Genomic DNA, 23,793 nt, shown 5'->3' on the forward strand with positions numbered 1-23,793 from the left:
TCCTCTATTTCTTTGTACTTTCCTCTTGTCCCACTATCATGTTCAGCCTTCATTTGGGTTTCAGGAATTCCTCTTGGTTACATTGTCCTTGATTCAGCCCTGCCAGACCTCCTATACCCTCCTTGCCACTTATTTTGGGTCACTTGTTGTTCCCTTGTCCCTGAGTTTGTTAACACCTACTTCCTTTCTCCCACCTCCCCCTCTCCCATGTCCCCCCAGAACTGTCATCCCGTTGTTCTCTCTTCCAGTTTGTTTATCCCGCCTGTCCTTTCTAGGTAGACATGCAGCAACCACAATATGCACCATCACAAGACTGAGTACAACGAAACAATAATAGAAAATAAAACAATAGCTACAACAACAACAAAACCCAATAAATAGTTTAAGGTCTATTTGTTGTCCTTTACGAGTGCTTTCCAGTCAAGTCTGATGGGGTGCCATGCCCTGGTCCCAAATCTATCCCTGGGAACTTCATTGCTCTGCTCCCCCCGTTGCTCTGCTGCATGCCCCCAGTGGCTGGCTTCAGCATAGTGGGCTCAGGGTGGGCACAATTCCCACCGTGTGTCTCCAGTGTTGTCCCCCAAAGTGCTATGGGTCAGTGAGGAATTCTGTGTCCCTTGGTGGGGCCGGCCCTGTGGTCGTCTCTCTGCATTGCTGCTCTGAGCAGAAACATTGTCCTCAGGGCTTGGTGAGCTAGGATGTGCTTCACTCTTTTTTTTTTTTCTCCCCTTCCCCCCTCATTGGCTCCTGTGTGCTCTGATCAGACAAGTCCCTCTCCTTGAACTGTAGCTTTAGTGCTATCCTCTGAAGTGAATTCTTCTGGAGGGAAGGGTGGTGTTTTTTTAAGCCCCTTGGTATACAATTGATTCCTCCCTTCCATCTTGTTTCCCCATAGCCTGTGAGTGGGCATTGTGTTAATTTCTTATATGTCAAATTGATTCATGATTGATTCTCTGTAAATGCCCATAGTTATAGACTAGTCAAATCCCAGCCTTATGGTCTTCAAAGATTCTTGACTAGACCACATAAACCCATGATTCATACTGTTACTGAGCATGGACTGTCTGCCAGACACGTCCCTGGGCAGTCTACATGTATTCATCTACTTATTGGATTGTGACAAAACTCAAAAACCCGTTTGCCTCAGGCAAACCGTGGACAGGCCTATAAAGGAATACACAAGCATTAGAACAATCAACTATGGAGAGCAAAGGGCAGCATTTGCCCAGGGATAAAGTGCTGGAGCCCAGAAGGGATAGCAGAGGAAGAGGAAAGGAAATGCCAAACACAAGGAAGAAGTGGGAAGAACCCTGGGGCAGAGTGTTACAGTCACTGCCACCAAGCAACATGGGTATGAATTGTTGAAGAGAAAGGTAAACTATTACCCAAATCACTATTTAAACACCTCCATTTACCACGGGGAGAATGGAGCCACAGAGTACTTAACAGGCTTTCCTGAAGATACAGCTGTTAAATGTCACAGTCTGGACTCAAACCCAGACAGTTTGGCTTAGAAATCTAGAAAACGATGATAAGTTTCTTCCCTTGTTTTTTTCCCCTACAAAATCTGATGTTATTGTTAGAAGAGAAGCAAGAATGGAAGACATCCCCAAACCTTAGCATATAGCTGAGAAGAGGAGGAGGGAGGGGGAGGCAATGATTTAAATAAAACATTTGTGTGTAGCCTACTTTATAGTCAAGGAAAGATTTTGTAAAAAAAATGAAGTAGGCTTTGCTTTGTCTAGCAATATTTTAATAATAAACCATTTAGACTGGAATTTCAGCTAAACGAAGGTGAATACTTAAAATATCTTTTGTACTAAATTGTTTTTACTCACTCAGCTCACTGCCATCCAGTGAATGCTTACTCATAGCGACCCACCCCCACCCCACCCTCCATGAGTTTCCGAGACTGTAACTGTTTATTGGAGTAGAGAGCCCAGTCTCTCCTGTGGAGCTGCTGGTGGTTTTGGATTGCCGACCATGTGGATCGCAGCCCAATACATAACCACTACACCACCGGGGCTTCATAGATACTTACAGGAATTTTACTAAATGTTTTTATTCTTCTCTGCTGGATTTCCAAGGTATCATAAGGCTCTTTGCTAAACTTGAACAATCTACAGAGCATGTTTGCATGCATTCTCTGAGTTTATATTGGTGGATTTTCCAGAGTGTGCATTTTGAGCACTTTCCAAACTGTTTTCAGAGTAGCATATTGCACAGAATCATAGGGCTGTCAATGACTGGTTTTCAGAGCAGATCATCAGACCTTTCGTCCTATTCTGTCTTGGCCTGGAAACTCCTCTGACACTCATCCACAGTGGTGGCCCTGCTGGTATTTGAGAGGCCGGTGGAATAGCCTTCAGCATCACAGGAACACCCAAGCCACGCCACAGGGTGACACACTGATCGCCACTCGTGTAATGCGTAGGTGAGCATGTCAGTGAAAATGCCTGTGTCCACAGTGCCCTGTGTCTTCATCTGACCTTGTTAGCAGCTCTAAAATGAATATTCTACTTGGGGACAGCAAATTTCTACTACTATCAAAGGCTGCCATTTTCCCTTAAAACCTTAAAAACCCATAATTTTATATAGAATATGTAAAGGTATGCAATTGAGTCAGCTTTTTTAACCAAGATTATATCTTTAGTCTCAAGGAATTTTTTTTATATTTAAAACTATAGAAAAAATTAAAAGTTCCATAGATAAAACCAAATCATAAATTCTAAGGGTTTTTTTGGATAGTTTTACAGTCTTGTGTCTACAAAGTACAATGAACTCCCAGAGAAAACACGTGATAAAGTAGTAGCAAATATTTAGTACAAGCAATAACAATTAGAAGTAAAATTGCCCAAAGACTCAACAGTCTTCAGGTAAAATATTCCATCAAATGAAGTTTTGCAAATAAGTTCAAGAAAAGTAATTTTCATAGACAAGATATGATATGGCAAAGAAACTGTTATATATTGGATTTAGGCTCTGATAATTTAATGGACAAAGGGGAGAATAATGATAGACAATTTTTTTAATACTTAGTATAAGAAGCAATATTAAAAGCACTTAGCTGTATTATCTAAACCTAATTCCATGAGGCCATGTTCCTAACCACTGCACTGTATTGTACTTGAAGGGACCCTCCTCTTCACCCCAACAAAGCTTCATTTAAAGGAAGCCCCACAGCTTGTGTTTTGATAAGTTTCTCTTAACCTGTATTCTCAACCTGAACATAAATTACTGGATAGAATTCACAGCTTTTAGTTTTTATGTTTTAAGCACATTAAAGTTCTAGAAAACACAGATGGAGAAATATTTAGTTTTACCGATCATCAAATAAGGGTAAACCAAACAATAGAGATTTATTTACTTCATTCTAAAGTACCTTTGTTCCTTTCCCTTCAAAAAACAAGAGTCCTTATATATATTAACTTTATAATAAAGAACCTTGAAATACATTATTTGCTACATACATGATACTCTTGTTCTGCTTTTAGGGAATTCACATAGAAACACAAAGAGAACCCTGTTTTTTTGGCAAGGAAATTTCTGGCATGATATTTTACTTTCCACTTAACTTAATAGTAGCTAATTAGAACTGCCAGTTACCAGCGAGTCTAAACCATGTTAATGGCAAACTTTTTTTGTTAGAAATGTTATAATTTGCTATTGAATAGATCATTTTCCTTTCCTTTATACCTTAAGTTAGGCTTCTGAGTTCTCTGTTACTCAATACAACTTGTTGAAAAAGCAAGCTGTCTGGTACTTACATATCAATTGCCTGTTTGGTCCTCTGTGTGCAGCAGCCAGCGTTTGCCCAAGCTGAAGGAGGCTAATCTTGGTGTGTTGTTTGAAGAGAGGTTATGCAGACATCCTTTTATGGTGGTGACTTCTTTTTTCTGTCATCCTGTGACTGAGTGTACTAATGATCAGTTAGCCTCAAAAATGTGTGTGCCTTTTTTTTTTAATCAAGTAGGAAGTGAAAATTTTCTGTTAGTGATTTTTTTTTAAATAGCTGTCCAAAAGCCCCTTGGAATTTATGACTTGGTTATATCTATGGAACTTTAAATTTTTTTCTATAAAGTTTTAAGTATTAAAAAAAATCCTTGAGACTAAAGTGATAATCTTGGTTAAAAAAGCAGACTTAGATTGCATACATCTATATATTCTACATAAAATTATGGGTTTTCAGTGCTTTAAGGAAAAATGGCAGGCTTTGATAGTACTGAAGATTTGCTGTCCCCAAGTAGAATACTCATTTCAGATCTGCTAACAAATTCAGATGAAGAAACAAGAGTTAATTTTGATCCATTGACGGGAATCTTCAATGTTGTCTAGCAAGAGGTGACTGACAAAATCAGTAATGCCGTGGACATATGGCTGATAAGGGAAAACGTTAAAAGGAGACACTTGATTTCTAAAATACCGCCTTTTGTTTGTAGGATAAAAAGTGAAATCACTGCCACTCTGTTGAGTCCAAATAATAGTAACCTTGTGTAGGGACAGCCTCATCTTTCTCCCATGCAGCAGCAGGTGGGTTTGACCGTGACCTTGTGGTGAGCAGTCCAATGCTTACCCAGTAGAAAAGACTCAAGCTCTTCACCTTATAGTTTTAGAATGACTCTGTTTAAACAGTGTAGAAAGCTGTCAAAATGTGGTTTATTCATAAGATAAGTAAATAGAAATAGAGAAATCAAAACAAGAGAGCTACGTTTACATTCTGCCCAGGCCCAGTCAGTTCTGAGTGTTGCGCGTTAGGAAAAGCAGACATGATTTAGAATTTACCAGGGTGATGAGGGGCCTGGTTAACTAGTCTTACGGTAATGACTGAATCAAACTGAGTCCATTTCAGCTCGTGATAATTGTGATAATTATCCTCATGTCTTTGGGAGCTACCTCTCAGAAAAGGACTTAGGTTTCTTTTGTCGATCTTCATAAAAGGAACTTACATGAGACAGTTTCGGGTCAAAATAAGAAAGTTCTTCTTCAAAGTCAGGGTCATGAAAAACCGGAATATTCTTTCTTTTCACGTGCTTGCATAAAGGAATGCCTGTTTTCAGGGATGACACACAGAGCACTGAGTCATTTTTAGGGGGGTTGTAATTCTATCACTTCAGAGACCCCTCAACTCTAGGACTCAAATGACTTAGTGACTTTAGCTGCTCAGTGAAGATGTCATTCCGTTTAAAAGCTTGTTATGTCTTTATCAGCTGGAATGCTGAGGCACTGCAGAGGAGCATTGGAAAACATGAGAAAGAGCAGTAAATCGCCCGAATTCTTTGGACCTTAGTCTTCCTGTCTATAAAATTAAGATATTGTACTAAATGATCTCCAAGATAATTTTTAGTATCTAAATCATATGAGAGGAAAAATTTTAAAGACAGAAATTTTATTAATTTGTTGGATACCTATGATGAAATATTCTAGAACTAAAAGTTGGATTAAAGAGTACTTGAAGAAGACCTTGTTGAGAATTGAACTTTTTTTTGTTGGTATGCTTGTGTGTGTGTGTGTGTTTCTGTATATGAACTCTAGGATAGGTAAGTGTAGAAACAACAACTGGATTAATGGTTTCATGGGGATATGGCAGGGCATGTTAGGAGAAATAGAGAGCTAATAGCAATGAGTACAAAGAAGAATAATTGTTCTAAAATTGATTATTGTGATGATTGTACAACTCTACTTAATGATTGAGTGTTGAATTGTATGGTATGTGAATTATATGCCAAAAAATGTTTTATTTTATTTTATTGGGGGATCATACAACACTTATCACAATCCATACATACATCCATTGTGTCAAGCACATTTGTACATTTGTTGCCTTCATCATTTTCAAAACATTTTCTTTCTACTTAAAGCCCTCGGTATCAGCTTCTCATTTCCGCCCCTCCCTCCCGCCCCTTCCCTCCCGAACCCTTGATAATTTATAAATTATTATTTTTTCCTGTCTTACACTGTCTAATGTCTCTTCACCCACTTTTCTATTGTCCGTCCCCCAGGGAGGGGGTTATATGTAGATCATTGTGTTCGGTTCCCCACCTTCTCCTTCCCCTCCTGGTATCTCTACTCTCATTATTGGTCCTGAGAGGTTTATCTGTCCTGGGTTCCCTGTGTTTCCAGCTCTGATCTGTACATCCTCTGGTCTAGCCAGATTTGTAAGGTAGAATTGGGGTCATGATAGTGGTGGAAGGGGTAGAAGCATTAAAGAACTGAGGAAAGTTGTATGTTTCATCAATGCTATACTGTACCCTGACTGGCTCATCTCCTTCCTGCAACCCTTCTGTAAGGGGATGTCCAGTTGCCTACAGATGGGCATTGGGTCCCCATTCTGCACTCCCCCCCTCATTCACAATGATATGATTTTTTGTTCTTTGATGCCTGATACCTGAGCCTATCATCACCTCGTGATCACACAGGCTGGTGTGCTTCTTCCATGTGGCCTTTGTTGCTTCTCAGCTAGATGGCTGCATGTTTACTTTCAAGCCTTTAAGACCCCAGACGCTACATCTTTTGATAGCTGGGCACCATCAGCTTTCTTCACCACATTTGCTTATGCACCCGCTTTGTCTTCAACGGTTGTGTTGGGAAGGTGAGCATCATGGAATGCCAGTTTAATAGAACAAAGTGTACTTGCATTGAGGGAGTACTTGGGTAGGTTTTTTTTAAAAGAAAAATGTCAAATTGTTGAATGCCACTGCTGGTGGAATATTTTGGTTTTCAGTCTTTCAAATTGTTCTTATTAAAAGATTTTATACAATGAAAGACTCAACATGTTAAAACAACTATTTTTAACAAACCACATCTATGTTTTAGGGGGTGTTAGAGTTATCAAATGTATAAAGAGGAGGTGATCAATTGTCTTGTGAGATGCTATTGAGTGTACGATGATTTCATGAGCTCACAACCTTAACTTTATTGTTGTTAAAATTTACCAGTGTTTCTTTATCTGTGATTATACTAGAAAAGTGGATATGATATCCTTTTATGTAGAAGAGATAAGGCAGACGAGATTTATGACCTGAGTATTTCTATTAGTGAGTTCTATCAAGTCTGGTCCTGAATATATAATAGGCACTTGGTAAATGAAGGAATGAAGGAGTTCTTTATACCCTAGTTTCCTCTCTTCTTTACTTCCAGCCTAATACCCTTCAGCTAGATAAGGCTTCAGCTAGATAAGGAGTTAGCTGTTCACAGTTTGAAAAAATGAACCTGAATTATTTCTGAGTGTATAAAAAATAGATGTTGTCATCAAGCAAAATAAGGAAAGAGAAAAACTGGTGAATGGTTAATACCATTATGATATTTTCTGTATGTATAGAAATAGAAGCAGAAAATTTATATAAAACAACCTATTTGACCCAGGATTACAAAGTGCGCTTTTAAATTATGGGTATATTTGGTCTATTACGGAGTCATTATTTAAAATTAGGTCATGATTAGTACCTTTTAGGAATTTTTAAACTTCTTCTGGTAGATAAGGCATAGACTGTGGTTATTAAAGTTCCTATCTGTGTTTTTTTTTTAGTTTGCATAGAAATATAACCTCAAATAAGAACTCTATTTCAGATTTTTAACCGAACATCAGTGTTGTACTTCATTGCTGAATGTAAACAGAAGAGCTGTGATAAATTAAGTATCTCAAGGGACATATTTTGTGGTAAGATACTTCAAGGGAATTGGCTAGCAAAAATAGAATTTATTAATTACATAGAGATCCACAGTCCATATTTTGAATATATTTGAATACAATTTTAATATAAAAAATGTAACGAGGCAAGGAATGAGACTTTTTAAAACAAAAGACAAATTGTGTGTTGTATGGTTTTACCACTGTAGAGGTAAATGCACTCATCTAGCAAGTATTTATATAGCACCTACTTTGTGCCAGGCACTCATCTGGACACTGAATGTAAAGCAGGTTAATGCTAACTCCTGCAGAGCTAGCATTGTAAGTGGAGGAAACAGATAAAAAGAAATAGATCACATAGTATGTTAGGAAGTTATAGGTGCTATGGAAAACAATAATCAAGTTGGGATAGGAAATAGAGAATGCAGAGTGGCGATTGGCCTGTAAGGTCGGGGAAGGAATTACAGCTTGAAATAGGAAACTAAAAATAAAAGAAAGAATCAAGACTCATACTTGGTTCTTTAGAGGATTAATAAAATCAACAAGTCACCAATCCAATTAACCAAAAAAAAGAGGGAGAAGAAGTAAATAGCACAAATAAGAAATTAAATGAGAGCCATTACAACACAACCAAATTAAATAAAAGAAGAATACTATGAAGAATTGTGCCCCAACAAGTTTGAAAGCCTAGAAACAATGGACACATTTCTAGAAACTGTACTACCTAAATGAGTACAGAGGGAGGCAGAAATGCAAGCAGACTCATAACAGAAGAAGTTGAAGAGGTCATTAAGAAAACTCCCAACCAAAAATAAACCCTAACCCAGATGTCTTACTGAAGAGCTCTACCAAATATTTAGAGAAGAGCTGACCCTAATTCTATTCAAACTATTTCAAAACAGAATAGGAGGACACACATGAATTTGTTCTTGAAAGCTAGTTACAAAAGCCAGGCCACACCTCCCCCATACATACTCTCTCTCTCTCTCTCTCTCTCTCTCTCTCTCTCTCTACACACACACACACACACACACACACACACATTTATGTATGTATGTATGTATGTATGTATTTATTTATTTATTTATTTATGTGTTGTTAGGTGCCATTGAATCCGTTCCAGCCCATTATGACTGTATGAATGAAACACTGCACAATCCTGCGGCATCCTCACAATCATTCCCACACCCAAGCCCATTGTTGCAGCCATAATGTCAGTCCGTCTTATTGAAGTTCTTCCTCTTTTTCTTCTCCCCCACCTCCCTTTTTAGCAAACATGATGTCCTTCTCCAGGAACTGGTCTCTCCTGATGATATGCCCAAAGTATGTCAGGAGAAATCTTGTCATAAGGAGTACTCTGGTCGTACTTCTTTCAAGACATGTCTGTTTTCCCTGTTAGCAGTCCATGGTACTCTCAATATTCTTCTCCAGCACCACAATTCAAATGCATCGACCATCCAACATCCAACTTTCACATGCATATGAGGCAATAGAAAATACCATGGCTTGGCTCAGGTGCACCTCAGTCCTCAAAGTATCATCCTTGCATTTCAATACGCTAAAGAGGTATTATGTAGCAGATTTACCTAATGCAACATGTTTTTTGATCTCTAGACTGCTGCTTCCATGACCATTAATTGTGGAGCCAAGTAACACAAAATCCATGACAACTTCTACCTTTTCTCCATTAATCATGATTTTGCCTTATTATTTCAGTTGTGAAGATTTTGTTCTTTTCATTAAGTTGCAATCCATGCTGAAGGCTGCAATCCTTGATTTTCCTCAGCAAGTGCCTCAGTTTTCTTCACTTTCAGGAAGCAAGGTTGTGGCACCTACATATTGCAGGTTGTTAAGAAGCCTTCCTCCAATCGTGATGCCACATTCTTCTTCCTAGAATACAGCTTCCCTGATGATTTTCTCAGCATACAGATTGAATAAGTATGGTGGGAGGATACAACCTTATTGCACACCTTTCCTGATTTTAAACCATGCAGTATCCCTTTGTTTGGTTCGCACAACTGCCTCTTGATCCACATGTGCATAATCAATAGACTGATTGAACAGAGGCACAAAAATTCTCAACAAAATCCTAATCAATAGAATATACCTTATCACAAATAATAATATATCATTACCAAGTGGGATTCATTACAAGTATACATTAATGGTTCAACATTAGAACAGCAATAAATGTAGTATATATACCACATAAAACAAAAGAACCACATTATCCTATCAATTGATGCAGAAAAGACGTTTGATAAAAACTTAGCAGAGTAAGCATGTTGCTGTTGGTGTCCCTTGAGTTGTTTTTGACTCACAACAACCTTCAGTACAGCAGAACAAAAGGAGACCTGCTTCCATACTGTCTTCACATTTGTCGCTGTGTTTGAGCCCATTGTTGCAGCCCTTTTCTAGGCACTGGTCTCTCCTGATAATATGTCCAAAGTACTTGAGACAAAGTCTCAATATCCTTCCTTCTAAAGAACATTCTGATTGTAATTCTCCCAAGACAGATTGGTTCTTATGGCAGTCTCAATATTTTAAATGTTCTTTGCCAACACCAAAAATTGAAGACATTGGTCCTTTTTTTGGCCTTCTTTATTCATTGACCAGCTTTTGCATACATTTAAAGTGATTGTAATTACCAGGACGTGGGTCAAGCACACTTTAGTCCTCAAAGTGAAATGTTTGCTTTTTTAACACTTTAAAGAGATCTTTTGCAGCAGACTTTCCCAATGCAAAACATCACTTGAGTTTTAGACTTTTGTTTCCATTAATATTGACTGTGGATTCGGGTAAAATAAAATTCTTGACAACTTCAAGAATGTTTTTTTAATTCTTTTAAAAATCATTTTATTGGGGGCTCAAGCAACTCTTATTACAATCCACACATCCATCCATTGTGTCAAGCACATTTGTACATCTGTTGCTATCTTCATTCTCAAAACATTTGCTTTCTACTTGAGCCCTTTGTATCAGCTCATTTTTCCCCTCCCTCCCGGTCCCTCCTTCCTCATGAACCCTTGATAATTTATAAATTATTATTATTTTGATATATCTTACCCTGTCCAATGTCTCCCTTCACCCACTTTTCTGTTGTCCATCTCTCAGAGAGGGGGTTATAAGTAGATCCTTGTGATCATTTCCCCTTTTCTACTCCACCTTCCCTCCACCCTGCCAGTATCGCCACTCTCACCACTGGTCCAGAAAAGTTCATCTGCCCTGGACTCCCTGTGTTTCCAGTTCTTATCTGTACCAGTGTACATCTTCTGGTCTAGCTAGATTTGGGGCCATGGTAGATTTGGGGCCATGATAGTGGTGGGGAGGAAGCATTTAAGAACTAGAAGAAAGTGTTGTATGTTTCATCATTGCTACACTGCCCTCTGACTGGCTCGTCTCCTCCCCACGACCCTTCTGTAAGAGGATGTCCAGTTGCCTACAGATAGGCTTTGGGTCCCCACTCTGCACTCTCCCTCATTCACAATGATGTGATTTTCTGTTCTTTGAGGCCTGTTACCTGATCCCTTCGACACCTCGTGATCACACAGACTGGTGTGCTTCTTCCATGTGAGCTTTGTTGCTCCTGAGCTAGAAGGCTGCTTGTTTACCTTCAAGCTTTTAAGATCCCAGACACTATATCTTTTGATAGCCAGGCACCATCAGCTTTCTTCACCACATTTGCTTATGCACCTCCTTTGTCTTCAGCGATCATGTACAGAATGTGAGCATCATGGAATGCCAGTTTAATAAAACAAAATGTTCTTGCATTGAGGGAGTACTTGAGTGGAGGACGAATGTCCATTTGCTACCTTAATCCTACACCTATAAATATATGCACATAGATCTATTTCCCCTTCATCATATATAAATATATATACATATGTATGTACATGCCTATATTTAGACCTCTATAAATGTCCTTACATATGTACATGCCTGTATTTAGACCTCCATAAATGCCCTTTACCTCCACGTTCTTTCCTCTATTTCCTTTTACTTTCATCTTGTCCCACTATCATGCTCAGCCTTCATTTGGGTTTCAGTAATTCCTGTTGATTACATTGCCCTTGATCAAGCCCAACAGGCCCATTACACCCTCCACGCCACCGATTTTGGATCACTTGTTCCCTTGTCCCTGGGGTTAACACCACTTCCTTTCCCTCCCCTCCCCACTTCCCATGTCCCCCCAGAACAGTCAGTCCCTTGTTTTCTCCTCCAGATTGTTTATCCCGCCCGTCTAATATAGATAGACCTGCAGAGATAATAATATGCACAAAACTAAGACAGAGCAAAACAAAGCAACAAAACAAAAACAAAAAAGCCTGTCGATAGTTCAAGGTCTCTTTGTGACCTTTAGGAGTGTTTTCTGGTTTAGTTTGATAGGGTGCCACGCCCTGGCCCCAAAGTCTATTTTTGGTATTCCCAGGGGACTTCTTGGCTCTGCTCCCCTTGCTGTTCTGTTGCACACCCCTAGTGTTTCTCGTCGGTGTGGTGGTGTCAGATCGGGCGCTATTTCCACACTGTGTCCCCAGTGTTGTCCCCTGTAGGGCTATGGCTCAGTGAGGGATGTCGTGTCTCAGGGGGTGCGGCCATATGGTCCTCTCTGTGCAAAGGCTGCTCTGAGCAGGGATATAGTCCTCAAGGCTTGGTGGGCCAGGATGTGCTCCACTTCCTCTTTCTCCCCCTTCATTTGCTCCCGTGTGCTCTGATCAGACATGTCCCTCTCCCTGAGCTGTAACATCAGTGCTGTTCTCTGAAGTAAATTCTTTTGGGGGGAGGGGTGGCTGTCCACATAGTTAGAATTGGGGCCGGCCCCTCAGACCTCTCTACTGGTTCTCTGCTTCATGCCAGCATGTTGCGTTCACATTTTGGAGCACTGGGTTGAAGTCTGGTCCCTCTTTCCCTGTAGAGATATAAACAATATCCTCCCCCTTGGGTGAGTTAGTGCCCTGTTCCCCCACTACCCCTCTTCTTTAGTTGGCTACCATATGTATCCCTGGATTTGTTCTGGCCCCTGCCATACTACCTGGACCTCACCGCAGGAGTGTTTGTATACAGTAGCTTTTTCCTCTTTGCTCCTTTTGCATTTTTTTTTTAAAGCTCACCTCAGCACATTCATGTTGTGCTTGTCCTTTTGTGCTTGGCTTACTTTGTTTAGCATAATTTCCTCCAGTTCTTCCCATGTGGTGATTTGCTTCATGTGGACAACTTCAATATTTATCATGAGGTTGCTCATTTGTCGAGTTCTAGGGGTTTTCCTTGTTACATTGAAGTGTATAATCCAACTGCAGGCCGAGTCTTTGATCGGCATCAACAGTGCTTCAAGTCCTCACCAAGTTTATCAACAAGGCAGTGTTATCTGCATATCGTAGTTTATAAGTCTCCTAACAATCTAATTCCACATTCTATTTTATATAGTCCTGTTTCTCAGATTATTTTCTAGCATTCAGATTTGATAAGTATGGTGAAATTCCCCCAGAAGAATTTATTTCAGAGGGTAGCACTGAATCTGCAGCTCCGGGAGAGGGACATGCCTGATCAGGGCACACAAGAGCAAATTAAGGGGGAGGAAGAGAGAGTGGTGGACATCCTGGCCCACCAAGCCTTGAGGAGGATATTCCTGCTGAGAGGAGCCAATCCACAGAGAAGACCACATGGCCATCCCCCCTATGACACAGGACATTCCTCACTGACCCATATCCCTACAGGGGACAACACTGGAGACACAGTGTGGGAATTGCGACCGATCTGACACCACCACACCAACGAGAAACACTAAGGGCTTGCAACACAACAGCAAGGGGAGCAGAGCAACAAAGTCCCCAGGGAATACCAAAAATAGACTTTGGAGCCAGAGCTTGGTGCCCCAACAGGCTCGACTGGAAAACATTCCTAAAGGCCAACAAACAGTTCTTGAACTAACTACAAGCTTTTCTTCTTGTGTTTTGTTTTGCTTTTTGTCATTGCCTTTTTGTTTTGTTTTCTTTAGTTGCTTTGTTTTGCTTCGTCTTGTTTTTGTGCATGCTATTATCTCTGCAGGTCTGTCTAAATAAGATAGGCTGGGTGAACAATCTGGAGGAGAAAACAACAGGACCGACAGTTCCGGGGGCACATGAGAGAGTGGGAGGTGGGGGAAAAGGTAGTGGTTTTAACAAACCCAGGGACCAGGGAACAACAAGTGATCCAAATCGGTGGTGAGGAGGGTGTAGGAGGCCTGGTAGGGTGTGACCAAGAGGAATTACTGAAACCCTAATGAAGGCTGAGCATGTTAGTGGAACAAGAGGAAAGTTAAAGGAAATAGAGGAAAGAGCTAGGAGGTAAAGGGCATTTATAGAGGTCTAAATAAAGGCATGTATGTAAATTATGTAAATATAATATGATGAAGGGGAAATAGATCTATGTGCATATATGTGTAGATTTTGTATTAAGGTAGCAGATGAACACTGGGCCTCCACTCAAGTACTCCCGCAATGCAAGAATACTTTGTTCTATTAAACTGGCATTCCATGATGCTCACCTTCCCTACACAATCGCTGAAGACAAAGTGGGTGCATAAGCAAATGTGGTGAAGAAAGCTGATGGTGCCTGGCTATCTAAAGATAAAGTGTCCGGGGTCTTAAAGGCTTGAAAGTAAACAAGCGGCTATCTAGTTCAGAAGCAACAAAACCCACATGGAAGAAGCACAGCAGCCTGCGTCATCACGAGGTGCCAAAGGGATCAGTTATCAGGCATCAAAGAACAAAAAATCATATCACTGTGCTCACCTCCCTGATATGATTGCTGAAGAACAATGGGAGCATACGCAAATGTGGCGAAGAAAGCTGATGGTGCCCGGCTATCAAAAGATGTAGCATCTGGGGTCTTGAAGGTAAACAAGTGGCCATCTAGCTGAGAAGCAATAAAGGCCACATGGAAGAAGCACACCAGCCTGTGCAGTCATGAGGTGTCAAAGGGATCAAGTATCAGGCATCATCTAAACAAAAAATCATATCATTGTGAATGAGGGGGAGTGAGGGGTGGAGACCCAAATCCCATCTCTAGGCAATTGGACATCCCCTTACGGAAGGGTCGTGGGGAGGAGACGAGCCAGTCAAGGTGCAGTGTAGCAACGATGAAACATACAACTCTCCTCTAGTTCCTAAATGCTTCCCCCCCACCACCATTACCATGATCCCAATTCTACCTTACAAATCTGGCTAGATCAAAGGATGTTCACTGGTACAGCTAGAACTGAAACACAGGGAATCCGGGGTGGATGATCCCTTCAGGACCAGTGGTAAGATTGGGGATTCTGGGAGTGGGGTGAAAAGGGGGGATTGATAATAAGGATCTACATATAACCTCCTCCCTGGGGGATAGACAAAAGAAAAGTGGGTGAAGGGAGATGTCGGACAGTGCAAGATATGACAAAATAATTATTTATAAATTATCAAGGGTTCATGAGGGAAGGGGGATTGGGGAGGGAGGGGGAAAATGAGCTGATGCCAGGGGCTTAAGTGGAGAGCAAATGATGAGGGGAATGAATGTCCAAATGTGCTTTATACAATTGATGTATGTATGGATTGTGATGCGTTGTATGAGCCCTTAATAAAATGATTTATAAAATAAAATAAAAGTGTGGTGAAATTATGTAACTCTGAAACAGACCTTTCCTGATTTTTAAATCAGTAATGGCTGCCTCTTTCTTGGACTATGCCCAGGTTCATGTGTGACATTTAAAGGAAATTCCCATTCTTTGTTATGTTGTTCATCAATTGTAAATTCATTAAAACAAAGTAAACATTTTTCTGGTATTAGCTGTCAGCCTAGATCCATCTGACATCAGAAATACTGTATACTTTGCTCCACATTCTCTCCTGAATCTGGCATGAATTTCTAGCAGTTCCCTGTTGGTGTACAGCAGCAACCCATTTTGAACAAAACCTTACTTGTATATGATATTTGGTAATTTTCCTATTCTGTTGGATCACCTTTCTTTGAGTGGGCACAAATGCAGGTCTCTATCAATTGGTTGGCCTAATCTAGGAACAGTTAGTTCTTAGGACATGGCCCTACTCAGCACTTGGCCTCATGGAGAGACCACTGAGGACAGAGTGCTAAACAAAGTGTGGTGAGGAAACATATGGTCCACAACCATCCAAAAGAACAGCGTCTGGATCCGTAAAATCTTGACTTCCAGAAGCAGCCATCTAAGAGAGGTGTCAACTAAGCCCACATGGAAGAAGCACACCAGCCTGTATGATGATCTAAGGAATGTAAATAATAAAATCAAAATCTGGAGGAGGAAAAAAAAAACTTAAATTGTGAAAACCTAGTTTGCAGAAGGTCATGGATGATAATAGATGCCAAAATTCCTTTTGTAGGGTGTCCCACATGGATTAAGCCTCTAATGTATCCCTTCTGGCCATAGTTAAGGATGTGAATAGCCTTGCTATAAGATAGCCTTGTAAAATCAATTATGGCATATGTAGTTAGGTTAAAATGTAACACACTATAGTAATATCATTTGATCTCCCTTTTGACTTTTTAACATTTTTTTTACATTTTGTGCTTTCTTTTCAACTGAGGTTTTACTCTGTTTTATGCTGTTGGGAGTTTTTTGTTTGTTTCCAGGATAAGTAAATCTATAGAGATGATAAATGGATTAATAATTACCTAGGGGCATGGAAGGGAGGGTTGGGGGAAAATGGGGAGCTAACAGTGAGTTTGGGAAAGAAAAAAAATGTTCTAAAATTGATAGTCGTGATGATTGCACAACTCTCCTTAATATAATAAAACTATTGAACTCTATGATATATGAATTATCTGCCAACAAACCATTTTTTCCCAGTTGGAAATAGCAATAGCCCATGATTCTGCCATCTAACTACTATTTATATAGCTTAGAGAAATAGGCGCTGTGAAACAAATACACACACACACGTTTATGGAAGCATAATTAATAATAACCCCCAAAATGGAAACAACTTAAACCTAAGTGCTCATGAACAGATGAATGGATAAATGGATAAACAAACTATGATGCATAACACACAATGGAATACTGTGCTATATTTAAAAATAATCCACAAAACACCTGACAACCTAGAATAACCTAGAGGATATTATGCGTTTGTATGAAAAGTCTGGAAAAAGTTTATACACAGCAAGAACCAGTCTTTGATGAGAATCTGGGAAGGGAGAGAGAAGGAGAGAGAAGGAATGTACTAACTCTGGTGAAGGGAAGGGCAAAACACTGTAAAGGGAAGATCAGCGCAACATGACCCAATCAAAGGAAGATAGTAGGAGGCAACAAGAGTAAATGGTAGCAATGGCAAATACTATTAACACGCAATTCTGCAGTATAATTATGTGCCAGTAAATACTAGCCATATACGTGCAACCAGAATAAATGTGGGATGGCATATGGGAGTGCAGTGGTTTGGTAGGGGACATGAGGCTGTTTTAACAAAATGCATGAAATAATTATTTCACAAAGAAATATTCTGACTACCATTTTCTTTGTGAAATAATTATTTCATGCATTTTGTTGTTATTGTTGTGAAGAAATAACTCTGTACCAATATCCTGTCAAAACTGGGACTACAGAATTACACTGTTATTGGTTAATGAAAAATTGGTATGCATGTGTGCCCAAAGCACTTTATTCATGCATGCTCACTGCCTCACACATGCGGGTATGGGAGTGTTTCATATTTGTCCAGTTTCTTCAGGTTAGGGATTGCTTCTTACTCATAGATGTAACTGAAGCTCTAATACCTGATATACTGCCTCACACATAGTTAGTACCCAATTGATTGATTCACCAAATCTTTGAAACTGATAATAGCTATGAGGGCAAAGAGCAAAACTCACTGCCAGGAAGAATTGGGGAGGTTTGAGAAGAACCAAGTTATTTCATACCAGAAAAGTCTGACTTTCCTAACAAGAAAAGTGGAAAGGACATGTCAATGTACAGTCACCAACAAGCCTAATATACCTAGGGAACAGCCTGGTGTGGGTGTGAGAAAGGGTTGTGACCAGAGCAGGGGAGGAAGAGGAAGAGAGTTGTGGGAAACTCCGTGGCTAAGAACGAGTTGAAGGGTTTTGTTCTTTCATACTATTTGAACTTCATTTTTGGACACTGGGGACTTATGTAGGGTTTAATCAGTGGAGTGACATGTTCGGAGTTATGTTTGGAGAAGAGAATACCGCTAAAGCTGCAACAGATGGATTGGAAAAATGCAAGACTTTTAAGTAGAGAGGTTTGCTGAGCTTTTGAATATGTGAATTTGAAGGTATCAGAACCAGGGTAAGAGAACAGACTGGAAGGTTGGGACTCACTTCAACTTTTCTTAGTTGAAGGCACGGTATAGGTTGAGATCTACAATTGAGACTAGAACAAGAAGAAAAAAATATAATGGAACCTTGGAGAGAGCAGAAACCAAGGTGGAAAACTAAAGAAGAAGCAGAATTTAAAACAAAAGGAGAGATTTTAGGAAAGAATAAGAGGAGCGATAAGCGGCTTTAAGTACTTTGATGATGTTTAATTGTACCAACTTGGAAATGAGACCTTTAAATTGACCAGGACCAAGAGTTCTAATTCTTGTTGTTTATGGTTATTCTAGTTTCTCTGTTGTAGTTTAAATTCTTCAAGAGAAGAAAGCAAACATCAGTGTTCATTTTTCTCACCTGTCTGAAAATTAATTAGGAAATGGTGAATCACATCTCACAGTAGTCTGGGAGTGTCACAAAAATAAGAAAATAGAGTGTTTGTAATAGGTTACTCTTAATACAAATTATTTGGGAAATTTATGCATGTATAGAAACCAACTTGTGTATCAAAGACCACAATTTCAGACTGAGATAACATTATAAGTAGTGTTACTTCAAATATGTACATTTGCCGTTGATATTTTAAATTCAGTATTCTAGTGATATGTTTTGTTTTGTTTTGTTTTTTGCATAGGCTGGCACCTGTGTTTGCTCTCTTTGTCCCATTTTACTGCTCCATACCAAGAGTCCAAGTTGCACAGATAATGGGCCAGTTTTCCATCACAAACAAGACATTGATTTATATATTGGGACTACAGGTATAGTATGCATTTTCTATGTTCACATTTCTTGAACCAGATTTTTTTTTCCCTTCACCTTTTGGTCTTGTTCTCATTTGATCTCCTGAAAACAATGTGTTTCCCATTAAGTTTGGCTTCATGATCTATATCAGATGTTCAAAGTATGTGTTATAGAACAAGAACATCAAGGTGTATCAGGTACTAGAACGCTTTCATAATCTTTAGAAATCTGATAAGAGCTTTCACTGTAATTTGAATCAGTGGAAAATATTTAAATTTCATTGTAGAATTGTAAATTGAGTACTTTTTTAAAATCATAATATGAAGTGGAAACTAATGAGAAGGATCAAATGTTGAACGTGGAAAATCAGTGTCAACTTATTTAATCGACTATTCTCTAAAAAAGAAATCAATCTGCATTTCTGAACTGAACTTACCGTATATACTTGAGTATAAGCCAAGTTTTTTCAGCACATTTTTACTGCAGTTTTTGTGGTAAAATTATGTGCCTCGGCTGATATTTGGGTCAGCTTATATTCAAGCATATATGGTAATTTGTTTTTTTTTTCCTAAATGAAATGCTATCAATTTCATAACTGTCATATAAATATGGTGGCATTCTCACCATTTGCTAAATGGTTCAATAAGAAGACCTTTTGAGTACTTATTGCCTGACTTCGTTTAAAAGGTTATCTTCACAATCTTTAATTGCCTGCTGTGTTCCAGGCCCTATGATAGAAGACACATAAGATTTCCAATTTCCCACCTCTAATACTTGTCGCTTCTTTAACTCCCATAGCTTCTCATGTCAAGTTTTATCCCCCTGCTTCCTGTGACACCATGTATAGCTTGGCCTTTCGATCCACTGATTAGTGCTCATAGCATTCTTATCCCACACATGTCAAACCGGATCCTGGTGTCATTTTAAAATGCCCTTCTCTCTCCCCTTTTGACCTTTCACATTTCCTCTAACTTATGTAGTTTGCTGTCATATGTTATCACTGGCTCATCTGGGGTGAGTGTTTCCTTACCACTTTTGCAACCATTTCTCATGAATTGTTTTCTTCATCTCCCAACGTCGTGTTTATACACTCTCTCATCTCCTTCCTAATATTCATTTCACTTAATAGCCCATTTCTACATTTTATTCTTATTACGAGGATCTTCTCTGACAGGTTAGCCTGTTTTAGAGATGTTAGAACAGAAAACAGAATATAGTAGTCGAATACCCTGGAGTTGGAGCGGGAGCCCTAAGTACTAGTTGTAGCGAGATAACTCAGTAACTGGGAGTTATCTTGGATCAAGTCAGGTGATACCTCTGAGCCTCGTGTTGAATTTATACAGTTCTTTCCAACCCACAAGTTACATCAGATCTTTGAGAGGACAGAGCATTGTTTTGGTAATGGTGGAGTAGGAACCCCGTGTGACGTAGTAGAAAGGATTAGGAGCCATATGAACTTGGGTTCGATTACTTGCGCTGGTAATTATTAGATTTGTCACTTGGCTTTTCTGTATCTTTATTTCACCATCTGTATAACGGGGAGAATAGTTTCTACAGTACAGTTTTGTTTGAAGAATTAGAGATAATATTGCTTGATAGTGTAATCTAAATGGATAATAACTTTAAGTTTAAAGAGTTAAGTTAGTTGATTAATTTGCTTATCTACCATTGGTTTTTTTGGGATTAGGAATGTTTTCTTTTTTATATGTTTTTCAAATTCTTATGGAAAAGATCCTAATTAGCTAGAAACTGCTAGTGTTATTTCAGCAGTAGTATGCAACTTGCAGTGAATAAAAGTATCCTTTTATCCCTGCCACACCACAAATATGTAGATGGATTTACCACAGACATTTCCCCAAAAGGTGTATCTCTTAAGATTTTCATAAGATTTTCAGTAAATTTATGAGAAGTTTATCTCCGTAAATAGGAGTACAAATGCCTCCGTAGCTTCTTGATAGAATCTAAAGTCCTTAGTATGAACGATGTTGAAGGCACCGAACCCCTTATGCCTAAAATTACTATTCTGAACCTTCACTCAGGTCTCCTTATGCTTTTTTCTCTTCCTATGAGAGCTTTGTGAAGGCCAGGTCATGGTGGATGGATGGCAGTAATCACTGTAAAAAAAGCAAAACTATCTGTTGAGTGTCATTTAGCCCTAGTCACATACTAGCACTCTATGCTAGGTGCTCCATCGCATACAACGGCTCATCAGCGGGGATGCCTATCCTCAAGGAGCTCCGCAGCTGGCAGGAAGTGTACACACGGTCAAAGCATAAACAAGCATGATTACAACCAAACATGCAACAAGATGAGAGGCATAAGAGTTCAAAGGAATAATTTTTTATTGATAAAATGATTTCACTTAAGTTGTACATGACACATATATCTTAGACTGGAGAGATTATAAGCAGAGCATAGAGCTGTGAACCAACTGATCACCTGGATACAACTCCCAGCTCCATCCTTTAATAACTTTTTGACCTGGGACAGACGACCTAACCTATACTTTTTTCACCTGTAAAATAGAGATAAGAATAGAACTTACCTCATTCAGTGATGAGGCTTCATTGAGTTTAGTATATGAAAAGCATGAAGATCAGTACTTGGGATTTGCTGGGTGCTCTGGAAGTGTTAGCTGTTGTTAGTGTTTCTTACATGTTTAGATGAAAAATATCATGTACTATTTTTTCACATAATTCTCATCCATGTTAATATCAGAGGCATCTACACCAAGCAAGATCCATGTTGGATTGAAGGGTTCAATTAAAGTCGCAGCCCCTGCTCAGGTCCAGGTGATGTAGCTCTAGGGCAAGACCTATCAAGCTTCTAACCTGTATTTTATTCTCTCTCGCTGTTTCTGTCTGTCTGCCCTGTTTTCATAGCCAAGAGTGCCCTCTTTGAGGCTTCCTCTAGCACAACGTGCCATCTTGGTTTTTCTGCAATCAGAAGTACTAAATTCCCAACCAAAAATCTAAACATTAACAGCAGGCAAAATAATCTTTGCTGTCTTGTAGAACCTATTTTGGGACAGATTCATGAGATCTAATTCTAATTACTTTTGCAATTAACTAACTGTTATTGTTGCTGGCAATAACAGTAAAAGAGAGTTTTCTCTTTTGGGGGTGAACTGGAATGAGAATATCAATGTTTAAGGCAAGTAGTATTGGACATGAACCTATATGCTTGCAGAACTCTTCCATCTAAATTTAGAGTGAAAACCCTAAATCATGAAAATAAGATTCATACTGTGTGTCATTACCTAAGACTAAGCATGTGAAGGCAACTACATGATTTGTATGATAATGCTAATAATTTCTTTAGATATAGTATTTTACATTAAATCACTTGATGCCTACATCTAATTGAGAATATGCTTGAATTTTACTTATTTTTATTTTCATAGACTTAGACTGTGCTGTATCAGTCTTCGTTAGGCTTTTAGATTGAAGTTTGGATGAGCAAAAGAGCAAAAAGAAAACTAAATTAATGCTTTTTTATTAGCAGTGTTGCTATTTATTTTTTATCTGTACTATGTCATATATAAATAATACTTAATGTAAATCATTATGGTTATACTATGACTAAGAATTTCTTTTTTAGTTGCCTTTTTTTTTTCTTTTATAGCTTTTCACCTCTGGTTCCTACATCTGGATTATAGCCATAAGTGGACTTGTAAGTCTGATCTCCCTGCCTCACAAATCTGTATCTCTTTTGAAACAAAACCATTAGGGAATTTAGATTAGAGAACATATTCAACTGCCTGCAATTTCACTGTTAGTTATTGAGTTAGTGTTACTTCATGGATGAGTGTAAAGAGAGCGATTCCATGGCTAATTGAGATGAAGGAGGTCCAGTGTGCTTCATTTGTTAAGGTAATGTTGATGAGCGTGTTAACTGAATTTTTGTCAGTGTTATCCTTTTGGAATTTCATTTATAGGAAAAACTGACAGGAAAAAAAAGTCAGAGCTACTGAAAATAATGGGAAATGTTCTGCTTGTTTTGTAAAAAGACATTGTCGGGAGAGGGGAGGGGGTCAAAAGCAGGCTAACTGGAAAATCAGCTGGTTAGAGCTGACAGAAGACTCATCAGAGTCTGTGGCCAGAGGAGGGAGAAGAGAATGAGCTGAAGCACTGGGCCAGTTCCTCCTCCTGTGTGCTGTAATTACTCCCTCCCTCATTCCCAGCCACTTTTGTTGTTTGGCTTTGTTTTAATAACAAACATTAGTCTTAGGCTTTCTATGAATGAAGTATTTGAAAAGAAAATTTAGAGCGTCCATCAAGCTTTTGTAAAAATAAACTTACAATCTATAACATAGAACACTTGCAATATTAGCCTTATAAATATATATTTATTACTAGTAAGTGAATATGGGGTATAGTTTTTCATTTCTTTCTTGTAAGTAACTAAATTTACACACTGGATAAGATTAGGGGGGAGGGAGATTAAAAAAAAGATCAAAGGAAAGGGATTTGGAAATAATGATTTATTCCACTGCAGACATTTTAAGGAAGTTAAGACACACTTGAATCTTGCTTCCTGCGCTTTTTATTAATCTAGTGCTGTTATAGCATATACCACAAATGGATGACTTTAACAGACTATAAAGTATTCTCTCACAGTTTAGGAGGCTGGAAGTCCAAATTCAGGGCAACACCTCTAGGGGAAGGCTCTGTCGCTCTGAAGGAAGGTTCTTGTCACCTTTCAACATGTGTTAACTTGGCTGTCCCTGGGAAATCAGTGTTCCCTTGGGCCTGGCAAGTTCAGACAGAACACAAGGACCCCGAGTCCAGATAACACACTCTCACTCGATTCTTCATTCTTACTATTACTGAGGTCCCTCTGTTCTCGCTTACTTGTTTAATTTCTTTTATATCTTAAAAAAAAAAGATTGACTCAAGATGAAATCTGGTCCTGCTAAATTATCTCCTGCTTCATTAACATAACTACCACTGATCCTGCCTTGTTAACATCATAGAGGTTAGGATTTACAGCATATAAGATAATTACATCAGATGACAAAATGGAAAGTAATTACCCAATACTGAGAATCATGACCTAGCCAATTCGACAAAAATTTTTTGCTAGGTGAAGGGGCGGGGGCAACGATG

The 23,793-nt window shown here is 39.0% G+C and overlaps 2 protein-coding genes across 2 annotated transcripts in view; one reads left to right on the forward strand and one right to left on the reverse strand.

Moving 5' to 3' along the window:
* The window catches only part of GPR183 (G protein-coupled receptor 183), a 12,526-nt gene extending 8,705 nt beyond the window's left edge, over window positions 1-3,821 (reverse strand). Inside the window, exon 1 of the mRNA XM_045283783.1 lies at window positions 3,768-3,821. The gene's annotated coding sequence lies outside the window, so the exon portion shown is untranslated. The remainder of the gene's footprint in view (window positions 1-3,767) is intronic.
* Window positions 1-23,793, forward strand: part of UBAC2 (UBA domain containing 2) — a 203,858-nt gene that overhangs the window by 99,188 nt on the left and 80,877 nt on the right. The window contains exons 5-6 of the mRNA XM_004704276.2: window positions 18,579-18,702; window positions 22,310-22,357. Of these exons, the coding sequence (XP_004704333.1) occupies window positions 18,579-18,702; window positions 22,310-22,357 (172 nt within the window). The remainder of the gene's footprint in view (window positions 1-18,578; window positions 18,703-22,309; window positions 22,358-23,793) is intronic.

This window comes from Echinops telfairi, unplaced genomic scaffold (genome assembly GCF_000313985.2).
Source record: "Echinops telfairi isolate 266 unplaced genomic scaffold, ASM31398v2 ScPeMD7_7467;HRSCAF=8505_0, whole genome shotgun sequence".
NCBI classification, from domain to species: domain Eukaryota; kingdom Metazoa; phylum Chordata; class Mammalia; order Afrosoricida; family Tenrecidae; genus Echinops; species Echinops telfairi.